The sequence below is a fragment of the Delphinapterus leucas genome, chromosome 4 (assembly GCF_059928025.1).
Source record: "Delphinapterus leucas isolate spDelLeu-1000000601 "Yukka" chromosome 4, BTC_Dleu_Yukka2, whole genome shotgun sequence".
Classification (NCBI taxonomy): domain Eukaryota; kingdom Metazoa; phylum Chordata; class Mammalia; order Artiodactyla; family Monodontidae; genus Delphinapterus; species Delphinapterus leucas.
Window position 1 is genome coordinate 127988874 of NC_143132.1, and position 21183 is coordinate 128010056.

At 40.1% G+C, this 21183-nt stretch overlaps 1 protein-coding gene across 3 annotated transcripts in view; it reads right to left on the reverse strand.

Moving 5' to 3' along the window:
- The window catches only part of RASA2 (RAS p21 protein activator 2), a 117587-nt gene extending 96665 nt beyond the window's left edge, over window positions 1-20922 (reverse strand). For all 3 annotated transcript variants that reach the window (XM_089911061.1, XM_022582642.2, XM_022582641.2), the window contains exon 1: window positions 20773-20922. In XM_089911061.1, the coding sequence (XP_089767187.1) occupies window positions 20773-20899 (127 nt within the window). In that variant the 5' untranslated portion in view covers window positions 20900-20922. The remainder of the gene's footprint in view (window positions 1-20772) is intronic.
- Window positions 20923-21183: the final 261 nt, after the last annotated feature.

The window sequence follows — 21183 nt, forward strand, 5'->3', positions numbered from 1 at the left end:
CTTCCTCAAAAGACTACAATGTCCCTACCTATTATCTATAGCTCATCCATCTACCTGTGCTCTCTCTACCCCATTCCCTCCCTCTCACTCCAGGACACTGCCCAGCAATTCTGTTTTCATTACTTTCAACCTTCTCCTTTAAGTCTCTCCTTCTTTGCCGTCTCCCCTCCGTGTAATCCAGAGGGTTTGGGTTGTTTTTTTTTTTTAACTAAAAATCCACCTAGGTCACCATATAGGGCCTGGAATATAAACAAATTTGGAATTAAATCATAATAAACATGCTCCATATCTAATGAGGGAATCTTAAATACTAAATCACTGCCCTTGAACATGTTGCTCTTTCATTCACACTAGTGCAATCTGAGAAAACTACACTATATAAATGTACACATATTCCACCGCCCACCTTTCTAAGAGGGAGACAGTGGGGGTTATTTTGCAGAATCCAATGAACTTGACATTATCAGATATTTACTCAGAATAATTAAAATTCAAGTTCTACATAATATATAAAATGGACTCAACATCACTTCCTAGGAAATCAGTTGTCATAATCTTTGAATATCTGTCACTAATGTTCAAAATAAACTAACTACACTGAAAAGTAAATTCATCTAATCAATGCCAGATCACCAATCAATCATGCTAATATATGTTGATTAAGTCAGCTATCAAGACTTTAAACTGTGACTCCAAAATACAGTGGTAATTAACTGGCACTTTACAAAAAACATAAATCAAAATAATTAACTGTCACTTTATTCTAAAAAAATCAAAAGTAACTAATGGTTGGAAAATTAACAAAAATAACGTTGTACTCAATATATCTCTAAGCAGAAAGATTAATTTAATAGCACACACTTTATATTAAGCTACACAAAGAAGTGAGGAACTTTAGAAGATTATACCTGTCCTGTAGGTGATATTTTCATAGGGCCTCACTAGTTCTAGTTGATTATTGTATATAAATAAGCAAGTGCATTGGACAAAAACCAAACAAACAATAAACTACTGCTCCTTAAAAGGCAAGCTTCCAGATAACTTATTCTATAATCTCTGCTTCAATCCTTCCCCTCCTACTCACAGCCTAAACCTACAATTTGGCTTCTGACCCTATTTCTTTACTAGAACTTTCAAGGACACTAATAATATTAAGTGCTACCAAATCAAGCGACTGTTCTTCTGGTCCCACCTTATTTAATCACACTTCAGTGTTTGATAACACTGACCTTTCCTCAGCTTAGGTAACCCATTCTAATTTTTTTTTTTGAACTCCCTCTTTCAGGCTTTTCATCCACTACCTACACTTTAAATGTCAGGTAACTCTGGGCATCCACAGACCACTAAATTCATCATATAGGTGGAGAACCAATTTCAGGCATTTTTTTTTAATATGTCATTATAAAACAATTTTAAAAATATACTAAAATACAAATACTTGTAAGCTTCTCAACATTATTTGATGGTATTATGTGCCATGTTTCTCAATTTATCTATAGCGCATTTGACGATGGCTAGCCTTCAGGAGAATCAGGGTCTGTATCTGTGGCAGATATGGTGGGTCAGTGTTCACCATCTGTTACAATGTCCTTTGGCATATGATTTCCTGCACTGCAGAGACTAGAAAGCTAAAAACTACATTTCCCAGCCTATTTTGTAGTTAGGGTTGTGGATGTGATTTAAATTCCGTTAATTAGATGCACTCGCTGGAAATTTGGAGGACAAAAGAGAAGGGAGGTTGCATTTATGCTGCTTCTACTAGCAAGTACTGTCATGGAGATGTCCAAGTTTCCCGCAGTAGCTCTGGCTGCAGTCCTTGTATCCATTAACAGGTTTCACAGATATCAAGAAGAAGGGTACAAGGCATCCATTCTGTCACACAGGTTGTGGCCAGTGTGCCTTAGCTCTAGGGCCAGCAGCAGCAGGGGAATTCCCTGGCAGTCCAGTGGTTAGGACTCCATGCTTGCAGTGCAGGGGGCACAGGTTCGATCCCTGTCGGGGAACTAAGATCCCACAAGCTGCACGGTGTGGCCAAAAAGTAATAATAAAACCTACTTCTAGAGCTAGCAGCAGTGACAACAGTTTACCGATGAAGATGGTTGCTTGTCGTTGGCTGTTTCCTAATAGTGGAAGATTCCTGATCATGGTAGAGGTGGCAAGGTTCTACAGCTAAAAGGTACAACTTCCTAATTTTGCAGGCACCTTTCTGATCCAAAAAGAGGTAGTAAATCGCTTCGTGGCCCAGATGCAATGTGGCTTTTGAATGTCATTCTTGAAAGTTGGACTAGAGTCTATTTCTTCAGTCTTTCTAACAGTTCTGTAAGCCACTTACAATCTTTTATTTTAAAAAAAATCTTTTATTAAATCTCTTTCTGCTTACACTAGCTAGAGTTGATTCTGTAACCTAATCCTGACTAGCTTCTTTTCTTATCCTTTCCACCTTTTCTAACAAATTTGAAAGTCCCATCTCACATTACTGGTCATCAGAGTTTGGTAAGTCTTTCAACTAGATGTGGCTATCTGGATCAAATATGGACTCAGAAATTATAAAGCAGTATCTCATTGACAACCACTTTTACTGTTCCATTAGACAATGAGTTGAATAGCAGAGCACACTCAAAAGGTGAATGCTTCAACTTGGGAAATGGAGACAAATGGATCCTAACTCTGCATGGTTGTATCTGCCTTTGGAAAACATTTCTTCATTTCCTACTGCAGCATTTGGATGTGGTTTTGAAAACATGCTCAATAATACAATATCATGCTTCCATGAATTTGGGAGTGCCAAATTCTCAACATCCAAACCATGTGCACCATTTGAGTACCTCCATCTTACCCTTAAATTTACACATCCTATTTTGACTCTAAAGTAAAAAGATTAAAATGTGTTCAAGACATTCAATATATTGCTAAGATATGACACTTGAGCAAGACAGCTGAAATAATGCAAACAGTTTTTACTTGCATTTGAATGAAAGTAGAACATGTTTTTAGCTTATTCTTGATTTTTAAAATTCTGTGCATGCCAGGGTACTTCAATATGCAAAGGTAGATACTTCTACAAAGACACATGTATTATTGGCCCTACAGCAAATAGTATAGCTCTGACTACATTTACAACTGTTGCTATTTCCTTCAACAATGAATCAAGAGCAGGAGGCATATTATTGACTAAACAACCGTTCCTCTATGAAGAAAGGAGGCTGGCCTTCAAGCACAACATCTTCTACTCTATAACAACACCATTTCTTGTTGAATTCATAACTGGTACTCTTTAAGAACTTTTCAGTCTACATGACTTACAACCTAACTGTTAACCAAATTTTTAAAAAAAATCTTCTCCCCTAAAGTATGGATTTTTAGAGATGAACCAATCCTCTAAAGGGCATTTCTTCTCCCTCACAGATGTACTGCAAGTAGGCCAAGAACACCTTCACACTACACATCACTGGTTTTGTCAACCATAAAATGAAACAGCCGCCTGCCCATTCACGTGACAGTAATTGTTTCTCTGCATCATACATATCTTGCAACTTCATATACAGAGTATATAACAAAATGCTGTATTTAGCTTTGATCCCCTTCCTTCACACTGTTGCCTGTTACTTTTTTAATACATAAACATATATATCACTCCTTGCTCAAAAATCTTCAATGGCTCCTCCATATCTACCACTGCCCACCTTGTGGGATAAAACCTAAAATTCCTTCATCTGGCATAAAAACCCTTCATAATCTGGCACCATCTACTACTTAATCTTTACCCCCACAAATTATGCTCCAGCAGTACTGTACTTTTAGTTCCTTGAAAACACTGTGTTCTCTCATGCCCCTGTACATTTTCAACACTATCTTCATTGCATGGGATGCTCTCACCTGATTTTTTTTCTCCTGAAAGCTCTGCTTAAGACCATCTTTGTAAAGTCTTCCCTCAACTCCTAGGTAGGCATGTCACCCTTTCCTCTATTCCCTACTACATCTTATATGCACTTCTACTCTAAGGATTGTATCGGATTGCACTTGTATTTCATTCAACAAATATTTATTAAGTGCCGACGGCATGCCAGACACCTTTCTAAATGCTGGGAATATAACAATGAACAAAACTAGGTCTCTGCCCACGTGGAACTTTTATACAATTGAGACAGTGGGGACAAGCATCATAAACTCTTAAACAAGTAAGTATATAATATTTATTGCCATGGAAGAAAATAAAGTAAGGTAAGACAGTGAGGGAGTGCCAGGCCCAGAGGGTAGAGAGGGAGGAGAGCAATGTTATTTTATACAGGGAATCAAGGAAGGCCTTTCTGTGAAGATATTTGAGGAGATACTTGAAGGAGGTCAATGAGGGAGTGAGTCACGCAGATACCTGGGGAAAGAGATGGATTAGCAGAAACAATAAAATATGCAAAGGCTCTGAGACAGGATAGTTTGGCACACTGAAGGAACAGCAAGGAGGCCAGTATGGCTGTAAAACAGTAAGCAAAGTAGGAAGAGTGAGGAAACAGTAAGAGGTGAGGTAGGATTGGGGGAGGAAACAGGTTAAATAGGGTCTTGCAGGCCAATGGAAAGTCTTAGGCTTTTCTGAATGAGATGGGAAGCTATTGAAGGATTATGGGCAGAAGAATGGCATGATCTAACTTTTGTTCTAAAGAATCACTGCAGAAGGAAAAGGGTGGAAGCAGGAAACTAGATAGGAGGCTATTGTAATCATTTTGATTAGAGATAACTGAGACTAGGGGGGCAGTCCTGGCATGGAAAGAAGTGGTCAGCTGGGCATATATTTTGAAGATAGAGCCAACAGGATTTTTGATAGTTTGCATGTGGATGTGAGAGGAAAAGGGGTCAAGGATCGCTTCTTAAAGGGTTTCAGCCAGAGCAGCTGGATGAACAGAGATGCCACTTCCAGAGGAAAGAGTCTCTTGTTGGGAAAGAGGGATCAAGAGTTTGTATTGAGTATGTTAAGTCTGAGATGCCTATTAGATATCCAAGTGCAAATGCAAGTGGGCAAAGAAGTGCTGGCTAGAGATAAAATTTGAGAATCATTAGCAAGTACATAATATATCTCAAACCTTAAGACTATACAGGATCACAAGGAAGGTAAATGTGGAGAAAAGAAAAGAGATTTGAAGACTGAGCCTCAGAGCTCTCCACCATCATTTTGCATTAGTAGAGTTAAGAAGGAACCAGTAAAGGAGACTGCTACATGTCTCTTTGCTGAATATAAACTTAAGGGACAGGACCAATGCTTAGCATCATGCTTAGCTTATAACAGTTAATGAAATATCTACTGAATAAGTATAAGTATGTGTATGTTTATAACTTCAGCATGGGCAAAAAAAGGGGTTCTAATATCACATCACGAATTATAAAATTGCATATAAACTTCTTTTTATAAGTTTGATATAAGTTTATCCATGTCAACTGTTCCAAAGTTTTAAAAAGAAAATGTCTCCTGTATACAGTTACCAAAAGCACTAAATTTCAGAATTTTTATAGTGTTAATACAGAGATATCATATTGAGAACAAACAAACCAGTCCTGAAATGCACACATTCAAACATTTACTGAGTGCCTACTCAGACGCCACGGATACATTAATGAGAAGAACAGAGAAAACTGTGTCCCCATTGAACTAACACAGATGGACAGATAATAAATAAGATAAATAAATTAAAATGGTATGTTAGTTTTAAGCAGGAATGGGCACCACATGAAATGGCAGAGGGAGGGGAACCAAGGAAGGCTCCACCTAGAAGGTAACTTCTGCATAAGTACCTGAAGAAAGAGGGGAGACAAGTAACTATTTTATAGAAAATAGCTTTTAGTCATTGGCAAAAAGTAAACAATTTAAACCAAGAAGATAAACACCATTGGGAATCAAAACCAATAACCTAGATTAACAGAAATAGAAAGACAGTCAACTCTCTGTGTACAAGATCAATGATTCTGTGCAAAGGTCACAGGTCCAGAGCCTACCATATAAATTTTACCTAGGACTAGAATCCCAAATATCAGGGTATTGGGTAGAGAGTCCAGTGTTACGCTTCTGGGCATGAACGTGAGTATGCATATATGTGTTTATGTGTATGTTTTGGGGGGACTGTGTGCATGCATTTATATCTATAGGTTTGTATGCATGTTTCTGTGTGTCCGAGAGGGGAACACTACTGGGACAAGTAAGAAAAGAAGATAAATATTTACCAAGCAGTTGCATGCTCCGAGACAGTGCTAAATATTTTCTCAAATACCTCATTTGGTTGGTACAACAACCTTGTGACATAAGCATTACTGTTCTCTTTTATAAACTAAAAAAAAAAAAATTCACAGTTACACAGCTGGCACAGTGAAATGACAGAAATCAAATTCCACAGCCTAGTCTTTCCATTCCTATTAATGTCTTTCTGGACACAGCAGTGTTGAGAGGAACAGACAGCTACTCCTTTCTGAAACTATCCTAAGAGATCTTGTAGAATCTCCAATCTATTTCAAAGGATACCTTAAGCACAGAAATAAAAGCCAATACAGACCCGCCAGCGTGATTAACTCCCAAGAGAAACTGCAAAGGGCCAGGGTCCTGGACAAGATGATCCGAAGATAAAGATTATTTGGAGTGGGAGGAAAGCTAAATCATAATAATAGTTCACTACATTCATTTATCAAATAAATAATACATTACACATAGATTTTTTTAGGGACTTCATATATATTATTTCACTTAATCTTCACGGTAACTTCTTCCAAGTAATTTTTTTAAATACAGAAACTGGGAATGGAGGGGTAACATTCCAGGAGTAAGGCAGGCACAACGTGAACAAGTTCGGGAGGTGGAAACAGGAGGAGCACCTTCAAGGAGGCAGTGAATAGTACAAATTGGCTAAAGCGTAAAGAGAGATGAAAGGGTTATAAGAAAGGATGAGACTATAAAGGAAAGGTGGCATCAAACAGAACCTGGAATGCCAAGCTAAGGAGTTTTAACTTTATTCAGGAAGCAACAAGGGTCACTAAAAGTTTCTGTGTGATCAAAACTATGCTTCAGGAAAATTACTAACAGTTACCGGGCCTAAACTAAGGGAATAAAGGGAAGAGGCGAGGAAAAGAAAAATGGAAGAGGTACTACAGAGAGAAAATCCACAGAATTTGGCCTAAGTGACTCAGGATATGATGTTCTAATAACTGGAATAGCAACCTAAACAGAGGATTAGACCTTTAGATGGGGGGCAAGATATAAAACTATGCAAACATTATCATTTACACACACAACAAAAAAATGGAGTGAAGGAGAATGAATCAAACATACGCTTAAAAATATAACAGTTTCAGTGTTGACAAGCTTAGAATAAAAGTAAAATGCTGTTATGCCATCTAATTATAGACAAAAAGACAATCCTATATGTGTTCTTTATTTTTTTTCTTTTTTTTGGCTGCACTGCGAGGTATGCGGGATCTTAGTTCCCCGACCAGAACTCAAACCCGTGCCCCCTGCAGTGAAAGTGTCGAGTCTTAACCACTGGACCGCCAGGGGAGTCCCAAGACAATCCTATGTAATGTTAACATACAAGGTCTTTCAAATTTTCGTATAATGTTTAATTTTAATTTTTGCAGTAAGATGAAAGTTGCACAAAATTCTGAAAACATATACAGTACTGGTGCAAGTTAAACAAATTCATTTTGGAGACACCTATGAGTTTCAACGTGAGTTTTGTACTTAATGATCTGCATGTCCCTAGTCTCAACCTCCTGCATAAAAAGAGGTAATTATAATGCTTCAAGGACTACTGTGACCATTAGCTCAGGTCAAGCACTTACCACGATGCCTAGAACAGAGTAATCACTCAGTAAATAGTAACTAGTAGTGCCCTTCCTTGGTTAGAGATTCCTAAAAATTAGCATCTGTACACAATTCCCTTCACTCAAGCCATTAGGTTCTGACCAAAGATAATCTGTAATTTAACAACTAGATACACCAGAGAAGCTCACTTTTTTTTAATGAGACTTTTATTAAAGAAATAATACATTTCCACTAGAGGAAACAGATGCACAAACACCTGACCTTTCTATACCTCGGGCTGCACATCTCTAAAATGAGGGGTTTGAAATGTTTCAAATGGGGGGGCACAATTTGGGGTTCAGCTAACCAGAGATTTATTTTGTCTGTATTGCATAGTGTTAGGAAAAATGTAGCCAACATCTAGAAACTGGGAGAGTTAATAATAAATAAATCCATATTTCTGGTTTCTCTTTAATAATCAGAGACCTGGCAACGTGGTTCTGAGTAGAAACTGTAGAGGGACAGCCTCTTTCGAAATCCTAACAATCCCCACCTGGCTTCAACTTCACTATGCCTGGTCTCTGTAGACTGGAGTTTGCAACGCCTTAACTAGTTAATCTTCTAGGCTCCCGTAGCTTTAAGAGATAACACCTGAAATGTTTTAAAATGCACGTGGCAACACTGATTTCAAACGTTTTTAGATATTGCTACCTGTGGCCAGTTTAATCTCATAAACACTACAAGAACTAGATATACATTTATATTAAATAGCTGTTCATCAAGAAAACTATGAATATTTACTTTACCGATTATCACTACTGTTTATGTTACAACGTGCCAGGCACTATAGCAAGTCATCCAATCTTCCCACAACCACTCTGTAAGATTAGAATAACTACCATTACGAATTTATACAAAAGGAAGCTGAGGCTCAGAGAGGTTAGGTGATTACTAGAAAAGTAGCAGAAAATCATGTTTTCAACATGCTACATTTTCATTCAATTTCTAGATACCTAATAAATATTTCCTATAAAGAAATCTTACAGAAGAGCTCTCTCTTGTTCATTTTTTACAGTTCTCAATGGAGAAAGGAAGAGAAAAACTGCCGTAATCACACATGACCTTCCAAAAGGTTTCCTATTCACCCTCTTCAGAGTATGTCGGATTGCCCCAGGTGTACAGTAACAAAAAAGGGGGGGGGTACCTAAGAACCACTGAAGATAAGAAAGTTACATAGCTGTTATTCTGCTGTCTAGTTGTCATCTCGAAAGCACCACTGGGAAGTTATACATTTATATTTGTGATACTATTGAGGCAGAGAATGAGACACCAATAGGCATATGGTGACTGCTGGAATATCTACTAGTAAGTAGGGTTTTCCAATGCATAAATTAACATAATCAGATAACTAGATTGTCAAGCAACTTTTCTTACTCCCAATAAATGATAAATTACCTTTAAAAATATAATCTGAGATTCTATAATCCCACTCAACTGGTCATCTTAAAAAAAATCAACACATTACATAATTCCTAGCAGAAATCTGGTTCTATGGAAGAACAGGCACTATGATATCAACCTGGGACCTGGAGGTTAAAGAAACAGGGAATAATAAAGTTTCACTAACACTGCACTCCTACTCCATCACGGAAATAAGGTACTGTGCAATCACCAGTAAAACATAAACGAGGTAATAGCACTGAGTGAGCACTTGAGTGGGCAAAGGACTCCAGGAATCCAGTATAGTTTAGGTGGTTAGCCTAAACTCAGTGAGCAAAGAACTGTCTTGTGGTTATAAAACCTGAACAACATAAAGTACAACTCTTGACAAGGCATAAAGTCAAGGTTAAAGCATGAATTCCATGGCAACTCCTCAAAAATGCCCTACTAGGTAAGATACAGCTCCTCAGTGTGAAAGTCTACAGAACATAGTTAGGGGCCAATTGTTTTACACAAGTCATGTGCATAATAATTATCATACAGTTATCTATATTGCTATCATATTAATCACCTCCGACTGAAGCTTAGGCCAGAGCAAGAAGTTAGGAAACTACTGTACATGAAAAGGCAAGTTTCGCAAGGTATTGCCAGGAAACCTCCATGGGTTATAGAGAGACGTCACCAAGTTGCAGGCAGGATCTTCCTGTGGTTTGCTTTGCCCACTTCTGGTTTCAGTTTTGAACGTGTGCTGATCCCTAAGCTCCCTACAGCCCCCTTCTCAAGTAGCAAACCAAACTCTGAAGCACATAGGGCAGAAATCTCTCCTAGGATAGGCCAATGGTCCCTACAGCTACAAGAAACTTAAAGGCTCCTAAGCTGACCAAGAGAGACTAGTATGGCAAGCAAATGAAAGGCCCAAAGCCAGGTGATGACAGAACTAAGGGCTACATGGACAGGCCACATATGGGATAAGGCTACTATTTCTGATAACAGCATCCAGGAAGCCAAAATGGGACTCAGTCATGATACAGAGTTTTTCAAAAAAAAAAAAAATGGCACCTAGATATAAAGAAGTAGCACCCACACAGGTGCATGTATATGGGGGGTGTGTGTGTGCAAGGGTGTGTTTTCTAAGAGAACCGTTAACATGCACAAACCCACATGAGCACAGCCAAGTAGACAGAAGAATAACATTTTTTGTGAAACCCGAAAACAGTACCAAAGATAAATTTTTATAGCATTCCAACATTCTAATTTTATTGACATTAGACCATAACCAATTTAGGGATCATTATTAACTTCTTGGCAACAGAAACGTACTCATCAGTTCTTCCCAATATACCAACTCACAGGCAACTTGGTAGAGAAAAGGACACGGACCTTGGCATCTTAAAGACCTTCTGAATACCTGCCCCTGCCCCCTTTGAACCCTGAGCAAATAACCTTTCCATCTGCTTCTTTGCTAAAATAGGAATTAATAACAAACTGCTTCATGAAATTGGATTAAATGAAATAATTTACAAAGTATCCTAACAGAGTACCTGGAAAAGAGTAAATACTCAATAAATGTTAGTTCACTTTCCCCATCTACCAAGAAAATTTTTTTATAAAATAAAACTGTCTAGGGACTTCCCTGGTGGCACAGTGGTTAAGACTTCGAGCTCCCAATGCAGGGGGCCTGGGTTCGACTCCTGGTCAGGGAACGAGATCCCACATGCATGCGGCAACTAAGAGTTGGCATGCCACAACTAAGAAGGCCACGTGCCGCAATTAAGGAGCCCGTGAGCCACAGCTAAGTCCCAGCACAACCAAATAAATAAACATTTAATAAAATAAAAAAATAAAACTGCCCAAATTCAAAACGAATAGGTTCCGTACCACTCACACAAATGTTAACAATATTTTAAGGGATCAAAATTATTCTTTTTACTATATTCCTCTGAAACAAAATACTGAATTTTTTTAAAGTCAACTTTCTGAATACAAACAATGGGTGAAAACAGGCAGAGCATATGAGAATTCACTGTATTACTCTTACAGTTTTGTGTGTGTGAAGTTATATCAAAATTAAAAGTTACCCAAAAAATTGACAGAAAAATTGACTTTATTTCTATGTGCACTCAAAATGTTACCCAACCTAACATTTGGTTGCCCTTATTTTTGCAGATAGGATAGTCTTCAACAGTTAGAGAAAGAGAGGCTCTCACAGAATAAGACAAATATTGTATCAAATTCACTTATACAAACAGTCATTTTTTGATAACATACCTCATAAATAAATACACTCTCCAGAAAAGTAAACCTTTATAAGGCCAATTCCCTTTGTCCACCACTGACATAACCAATGTTGTTTATCTTTTCAAACATCTTTCTGTGCATTTTTCCATATACATATACAGAAGTCACATGTAACTATACATACCACCCTAACAACTGGCTTCTTTCTTATTCAACGATACCTCTTGAAGTTCTTTCCTTTCATACTATAGATATATCTCATTCTTTTTAGCCATATATGGGATAAGGCTACTATTTCTGATAACAGCATCCAGGAAGCCAAAATGGGACTCAATCATGATCCAGAGTTTTTTAAAAAATTTTAAAAAAAAGTGGCACCTAGATATAAAGAAGTTGCACCCACACAGGTGCATGTAAATGGGGTGTGTGTGTGTGTGTGTGTTATAAAATATGTTTATGAACATACTACTTAGCCATCATCCTACTGATGGACACTTAAATTGCCTCTGTATTGTTTTACCAACAAGGTAATATTAAACATGTTTGTATATACCGCTTCTGCAACCGTGTGTTTCTGTAGGGCAGATATGTAGAAGTAGAAATGCACAGGGTATACACACTTAAATTTTTAACAGATATTGCCAAAATGCTCTCCAACACTGCTTTCCAGTTTAAAATTCAAGCAACAGTGAAGAAAGTACCTGTTTCCCTAAACCCTCACCAAATACTGAAAGCAATGAGCTCTTCTTTTTTCACAAACTGATGACTTTTTAAAATCTGTATTTCCCTGATTAATTTTTGTTAAACCTTTCCAGTATTTTCTTATGTTTACTGGCCTTTTGTATCTTCTTTTCTGTGGAATGCCTATTCATATCCTTTATTTTTCTAATGGCCTTTTCCTTTTTAAAATTTGGATGAACTTTTTATATACTCTGGACACTAACAAATAAGGAGTATAGATAGCAGGTTAAGAGTAACAGAGCCAGTCTGCCCACGGCTCACTAACTGTCTCATCTTGACAAGTTACTTAGTTTAGCCTCAGTTAAACTAAGGCTCAGTTACACTAAGGCCTCCGCACCTCAGTTTCCTCATCTGTAAAAATGTGGATAATAACTGTACTTATAGAGTCACCATGAGGATTAAGTTAGTTAATATACTTAAAGTGCTTTATCTTTTTTTTTTTTCAAACATCTTTATTGGACTTAAAGTGCTTTAAAACAGTGCCTGGCACAGTATAAGTGTTATATAAGTGTTTTCTTTTTCCTCTAGGATTTGCTGCAAGTATCTTCTCCCAATCTATTGTTTATCTTTTAGCTCCTGTTTATAGTTAAGTCTTCATTTACTTTTCCTCAAACAATTCTTTTTCCATCTCTATTCTAATATCAGAAATTATATACATAGATGAAACAAAGACTGCCCTCACTGGATCTCATAACCAAATTCTCCTCAAGAATAAACAGAGACATCAGCCAAAGAATCTAAATTTAAAAAAATCTTTCCGCTAAAAAGATAGCTAACTTCCTTACTGCATAAAGCATTCCCACCAATCAGTAAGATGACTGATAATCCAGCAGGGAAAAAGGCAAACCAAATAAACACCAAAAAATGGGGGAAAAAATGGCTCTTAAAAATATGAAGAAAGGGGCTTCCCTGGTGGTGCAATGGTTAAGAATCCGCCTGCCAATGCAGGGTACAGTGTTCGAGCCCTGGTCCGGGAAGATCCCACATGCCGCGGAGCAACTAAGCCCCTGCGCCACAACTACTAAGCCTGCTCTCTAGAGCCCGTGAGCCACAACTACTGAAGCCCGTGTGCCTAGAGCCTGTGCTCCGCAACAAGAGAAGCCACCACAATAAGCAGCCCGCACACCGCAACAAAGAGTAGCCCCCGCTCACCGCAACTAGAGAAAGCCCGCGCGCAGCAACAAAGACCCAACACAGCCAAAAATAAAAATAAATAAATGTATTTTAAAAATTATGAAGAAATCCTCAACCTCATCTAGAAGTGCAAATTAAAACTAAATATTAGGTGTTCCTTTTCATCTTACAGACCAGTAAAGATCAAGAAGTTTTAAAATACACACTATGGGGGTGTAAAGAAACAGGCATTCATATATTGCTGCTGGGAGCATAAACTGTTATAGTTTCTATGAAAAGCAATTTGCCACTGTCCTTTGAGCATAAAGATGCACATACCACTCAATTCATCAATTTAACATCTAGGAATTTATCCTACAGACACATGCATTCATATGAAAAATAAAATACCTACAAAATTATTTATTGCAGTAATGTTTGTAATAGCAAAAACTGGAAATAATCTAAATGTCCAGTCCAGGGGACTGGCTAAATAAATTGTGGTATATAGAGATGATGAAATTTTATGCAGCTGTTAAAAAAATGAGGCAGTTCCCCCTACCTCCCTACCTCCCTCCCTAATATACACACATATATTTATGAAAAATCGTCAAGCTACTATTAAGTGTAAAAAGGCAAGATGCAAACGTGTATATTTTGTCATGATATGTATATTGGTGAGACAGAGATGGTAATACTCACACATTTAAGTATAAATGCTTAAATAATCTCTGTATGCATACGAAAGAAATTAATTGGTAATGCTTACTTCTGAAGAGGGAATGGCTAGGGGAATAAAAGAAGTGAGAAAAATTAACTTTTTAATGTATACCCTTATGTACCTTTTGAATTTTGTACCAAGTATTTGTACTATCTAATCAAATGAACAAATAAACCTTTAAAAATAATCAATTGAAAACCTCCCTGTGATCACACCAAACTTTCTACTGGTACCCTTTATTCTTTTTTTGGTTTTTGGTTTTGCCATGCCACGCGGCATGCAGGATCTCCTCCGATCAGGGATTGAACCCGTGCCCCCTACATTGGGAGCGCAGAGTCTTAACCACTGGACCGCCAGGGAAGTCGCTGGTACCCTTTAAATGGTCACGCACAGCAGGTTGCTAACATTCAGGTAGTTGATGGCTAGTCTGTTCAATGGGCAAAAGCAGAGGCTCACCATCCTAGCTGCCCATTAACAAACCCTGTGGAATGTTTTAAACCTACAGGTGCCCAGGTACCACCCCAGAAATTCTGGAGTAAAGCCTGGGCATCAGAACTTTTTAAGTTCACAGGTGACACTGATGGGCAGTCAGGTCTGAAAACAGCTGAGTTAGAGCATAACAAAAAAAGGTAAACATCCAGGCTCAGTCTCCACCTAGATTACAACCACAGTTTCATCACTAACCCTAACTACTTCACAAAGTTCTTAAAGAGGAACAGATGAGAGGATGTAGCTGGCACAGTGAAAATCTATTACTACTTCTGGATATTATCATTAAGATAGGCAGTGTAATCTTCATATATTAAACACAGTACTTTTGCAACACTCATACTAATGAGTTCATCCTATGTAGCATTTTAGTAAAAACTTTGATAGTAGTGGACTAGTGCCCAACAGGCCATTAACTGTGTGACAGTGGAGTCTCTGAGTGTCAACTTCTTCATTTGCAAAATGAGGGGACTGAACAAGATATGTTCTCTACCTTCCGGCTCTAAACTTTTATAATTCTCTAAGAATACAGGTGTCTAAAAGCAACTATTGCTTTAGGATAAACTAGTAAGAACCTTTTTCATCTCATTCACTGCTTAGGCCCATTTCACAGTCCAGTAGGTTGGTGCCCTAACACACACTCAGATATGTATTGTGTACTGCTGAATAAAGTAATGGTCACAAAAAAAAACTTGTTAGGATTCAAACAATATTATCTAATAAATCTTAGTGCATATTACACACAATAAGTATACTAAACACATTTAAGCATTAAAATAAAAGCATCCAATGTACTGTCTTAAAGTATTAATAAATGTTTCAAGTTAAAAGGCAACAATCAAAGACTCAGTGCTGGACGGGATGTTGAAGACCACAACCAAACCCTTCATTTTACAAGTAAGAAAACAGAAGCTCAGCAAAGTTAAAGAATTTGCCCAAAGTCATTCTGTCATTAATGATATTCTTAGAACTAAGCTCACTGTAACAAATTTGTCAAGTACTGTTCATTCATGTTTGCATGTCTACTGGTATAGCCTTATAAAGTATATTATTTTAGCTAGGGATTTTGGTGAAAATAATGACATACAAAACTAAATATGTATTGTAGAAATTTCTTAATATACATAAAGTTTCTTAATTTACATTAATTGATTACTATATAACAAAACTGATAGCAGCACTCAAAAGCAAACAGAATTTCATTAGTAGATAAAACATAATCTGCTATTACTGTCAAATAATTTCACAAAGCACATTAGCAAGAAATAGGATTAGTATCTGTGATTAAAGGATAAAACGATAGTTTTATTTCAGCTACGCTACGTTAGTTCCACAGTCCCTTAAGAGTCTATTCAAAGAGTTCTAAGTTAAAAAAGAAAAATTCTATGAACTCATTGAGGTTTACCTCCTGTCTTCCTCAGAGCAAATGATTAGCGGACTGCTCTGTGAACTTTTACAAAGAACCCTTTTCTCTCATTTCGATCCATCTAAAAGATGGATTCTTCCTCCATCTTAAATAACTCATCATCTCATTTCAAATTTCTGACAATAATGAGTTCTTAGCATGAACAAACCCTTTTTAAATCTCTATTAATTTATTAAATAACATCTCATTTCAAATGTCTGATAATAATGAATTCTCAGCATGAATAAACTCTTTTTAATTTCTCCCTCTCAATTCGATCGCATTGGTCAATAAAATGTTTTGATTTATATTTTATTACCAAAAAATTGAAACCTCCCATGACAAATAAAAATATTTAATGTGTAAGGTGGGATTATTAGATTTTTCTCTTACAGGCTCAGGACCAATTAGTAACAATATTCATGGAATACAGTCAGGTAATAATATTCAATCCCCTAATAATAAGCAATCAGAGCATTTAGATAAATTTAATCCTTTTCCTAATAAGGCAACTTTGGCATCAATTCAAACCTAAGCTCAGTTGGAACTGTGATTTTGAAAGGGATGAACTTCCTGCCACGGACCCATGTAGTTTGTCTTTAATAATACTATCATCTTCTAGTTTGTTTAGCTGTAAAATTTACAGAACACTTTCACATATAGTACATATCTCAAATCCTCCTCAGGATAACATAGTGAGAGGTAAGACATTTTCTAAAGGCCTGTTTTGTTCTAGGCACCATGCTGACAACTGGACATTAAAAACAAACAAACAAAAAAAAAAACAAGAATGAATTCTACCTTGGAAGAACTCACAGTCTAATGGGGGAAAGAAATGATTTCTATACAATGTGTTACAAGGAAATCAACAACAACTTGTGATTCCCCAGCAGTACAAAGGCCTACCACATTCTCTCCAGGAATGAGGGTAGCAGTGTCCCACACACACAGCTTTGGTCAGGAGATCACATGGAGCAGGCTTCTGAAGGATGAGTAGGAGTTCCCTGGCATAAATATGGGGTGGAAGAAAGGAGAAGACACGGCCAAGCAGAGGGAACAACATGTACAAAATGGCTAGTGATGAGGCGTTATTCCCATTTTAAAGGTGAGGAAGACAAGCTCAAAGGTAAGTGAGCTGCCTAAAGTCACATGAATAATAATTAACAACGTATGAAACAGAATTCAAGTCTCCTGATTTTAATCAGCTTTGTACACCAGGAAATGCCAGCACATGTTGGACCAGAACATAAAGTTTTTAGCTACTACTTTATTACTCCTTCCTAAGAGATGGCCCATATCTGATTCAGTTCCTGGGGGGATGAAGAGAATGATCGGGGAGGGATTTATTTAATCCTCAAATCAAGCCTGTGAGATAGAGGTGTTTTAACTACCCCCACTTTACCCACAAGAACAGAGAGACACACAGAGGTTAACAAAAGTCAGAAATTAAGTGGAGAATCAAACCCAGGTGACTAACCTGACCAAGCCTCTAAACTCAAGCACTTAACCATATCCCACGGATCCTACACAGGGAGACCACGTGAGTTCTGGGACATATCGTGGTCCCAGAGATCTTGTACTGTACCACACATCTCAACGTTCACACAAATCCTCATTGGCTCCCTTATCAATCTGGTCTCCCTTGAGCAGGTCAACCCATGCATAAGGTGGTCTGGGCTCTCTGAGCAACATTTTTACAACATGATTTAACTGGATGAGAGCAAACTTAACAAAAAGCAGTAACCAAAAAGGAGGACATGACAAAATAACAGCATGAAGCCTGAAAGTATAAAGGAGAAAGCCCCAACCCCCATCTTTCACTTGTGTATGGGATTTTTAGGGGGATGGGGCCAATGTCAAAGCGCTTCAAGAGGACTAACATACCGGCCACTCACTGCACAGGAGTTCAGACCAAAGGATGGAGTCTGGAGTACAACCTTGCTTTCCTTGATCAAAGGTTCATACAACTCTAAGACATCCAACAACTAAACCTGGCTCTTGAATATTAATATTTGGAGCTGCCATGGTTTCCTACTGCACTAATATGACTTCAAGGAATTAAGGGTCCGCACATAAGCTCAAATACTGTAGCAACACTGGATTAGCTAATGTCAGTTGATTGTTTGAAAGTGACCACAGAATGTCATTTCACCTTGTGAAGTATACGGGGAATATATGGGGTATATGGAAATATATGGGAAATTCAATAAATACTGGAGCGATATGTCTAAAGAAGGTTGTGGACTACTATTCTAGAACTTGAGAGAGATATAAATCCAACCTTCCCATTATCTGCTGGAATAATCTGGAGATGAAGGGTCCTACCCAAGTCCAGGAGAAAGAACATTTCCTTTCAGGCTCACTTTCAGACCTAAGAATCTATAATTCCCCAAGTCAAAGGCTCTCAATCAGCAGTTGGAATCTGCCAGCACAGCTCCAGGCTCGTGGGCACATCAAGCTTTCCTCCGAGGTCTCTCTCCCAGCATGGTGAAAAAGAAAGCTGACACAGTTACCCACACTCCCAAGCTGCTTAATATCTGCACAGTCAGAACCGCTATCATCCCATTTCTGTGACTTTAGCACCTGCTAATAACGACACTTCCAGCCCCCCAGCCCCCAACCTGCAAAACCCACATGTCAGTTTCAGGGAAACAGAAAACAGCATCTCTTCACAGGGTTCTGAAGGTCAACCAACTCTAGATTACACCAGCTAAAAGGAGGGCACAGAAACAGAGAGGGAGATGGGGGGAAGCTTCGTATATAAGTTTCCTAATACGTTTTTTCTATGAAACAGACACTCCATGACCTGAGCTATAAGCTGAGCAATTCAAAAAGCAAGAAGCTGACTGCGATAACAGATGTAGTGCTTCGACTATGGTTAAAGAGGTAATATCACTCCCAGCAGATGGATGTTCAATCTCCAAGTCTGGGTAGTGGGGTTGCTCTCCCATAAAAACAAAGTTGAGTTTTCTTATTTGTAGGCCCAAGTTGCACTCACAGTGATATCACTTACTGTGCTATCTTTGCCATGGAGCAGGTGAAAGTGCAGGGCAGCTAAGTCCTTCTGGAAACAGTCCAACCCTAACTCTCGATTCCAATATATGTGTATATGTAGTTCCATGGTACAACCCGCAGCTATGTAAATCAGCGAGGCTCCAATAGACACTGCCTAGCATCAAGTGACACTAAAATGTAAAGCAGTGAAAATCTGAAAAATCAGATCAGTGGGGGGTGCTCTGGCCCATTCATTTATAGTTTTCCCAAATATTAAATTAGATATATGCAAACATTAAGCATAAGACTTAACTTGAATACTGAAAAGATTTTATACCCTAGTAGGTTGTGCTGGGATCTTAGACATAGCCAAGATCTCCTTCTCTGGTGTCATTTTTCCAGGTTTTAAGAACTGTACTCTCTTAAGAACCCCAGCACTACTTCTGGAAATAAAAAGGTGAGAGAATTTAACATGTCTGCTTCTGAGGTTTAATAAAATCCCAAATACTTGAAAGGGGGATCAACTTGAAAAAGGCAAGTGGGGAAATCCAACCTCACTTAATAATATCACTACTCAGGAAGAGGAAAATTTTACATCCTGTGCAAGAAAGAGCATTGTTAACCATTTTAATGGCAATTCGATTTTCTTCATACAAAGTAAAAAGTACTCCTAATGACTAAGGGCTATTTACAGGAAACATGAAGCATGGAGCATGTTTCCAGTCTGAGGATACTGAATCAAGAAAGCAAAGCTAATTTTCGACCAGAGCAAAAATAAACTGTATTGACATATCTTATCTTACAAATAACCAAAAAAAAAAAAGTGTTTCCTCTGAATAAACTACAGTACTGTGAAAAAATTGGCAATCTGACGCCAAAAGGTCATTTTTAAAAAAAATAAATGTCCAAATGACTGAATTCAAATGGTCTGTCTACAGTAATGCTCAGGGCCTCTGAGCAAAAATGTGAAGGCAAGTAGGATGGCTCACTCACGAAAGTAACAATTAAAGGCATAAGAAAGCAAGGAATTAAGTGGGTTAAGTGCGGGCTGGATGACTGTTTTGAGACCTGCTCACAGGAAGCCACTACATCCTGCCTTAAGTCCCTGTCAGTCACGCTGTCTCTCGATTCAAGTCCCCGCCGCAGCGAGGTGGGGCAAGTACAGGTGTCCGGCCCCAGCCCCTCCCGGAGCGCTCACTCGCGAGCACACGTACGGCGGCCACTCGAGTCCCAGGGCGGCCCGTTTCCCCAGCCCTGGGCGCCTTTTCCACCCTCGCCCCGGCTCGTGAACCCAGAAAACAGGCAGCCCCCTCCCCTCGGGCCAGCCCCAGTTCCCCGCCCTCCTCCTCCTCCTCCTCCGGCCGCGCCTCCCAGTAATTACCACCCGGCTCCCACCGCCGGGCCGCTCCCGACGCCAGCAGCCGCCCGCAGGCCTGCGTAGGAGGGCAGCCGGAAGCTCCTCACGCCCCCAGCTCACGCCCCCAGCCGCAGCCCGGGCCGGGGCGTCCCAGCGTCCAGGCCGCGCCCCAAAGCCGAGCCCCTCACGCCGGCGCTGCCCCCGCAAACCCCCCCTCCCGGTCCCCGGCAAATTCCCGGCTCTCCACTCGCTCCGGACTGGGGCAGCCTCAGCCCACGCCGCCCCGTCCGGGAGACGCCTCCCCCAACACACCCCCCTTCCAGCCTCCCCGGGCCGGTCCTCCCCGCGCGCCTCGCCCGGCCCCCGCCCAGGCCCCTCTCGGCCCCGGGGTCCCAGCGCGGCTCGGCGCCGCCACCCCCACGCGCCCGCCGCCCCCTCAGTCCCGCGGCCGCCGGCGGCGCCGCCGCCGCCGGGTGGGTTCCCTCACCCCGGCCCCAGCTTACAGATCTTGCCCCGCAGGCTCTGCAGCACTCGGACCTCGCGACTGTCCTCGTCCCCGGCCTCCGGCTCTGCCGTCGCAGTCGCCGCATCGGAAGAAGCCGCAGCAGCAGGCGCCGCCGCCGCCGCCATGGTGCCGCCCGGCCTGTACCGCAGCCTCGCCGCCTGCGTAGCGGGGCGAGGCGGAGCCCAGCCGCGGCCTCCGCGAGGGCGAGCCGCGCGCCTGGCCCCGCCCCCCGGGCCGCGGCCGGTCTCGCCCCGCCCCGCCCCGCTCCGCTCCGCCCTGCCCCCGCCCCACCAGGGGCCCCGCAGTCACCGCCCCCGCTCCCCCGAACCCGGGCAGCCAGGCGCGAGCCCACCTCTTGGCTTTCCTCCTCTTGGCCCCGTCAAAGCCCAGGCTCTAGCCAAGTGTGGCT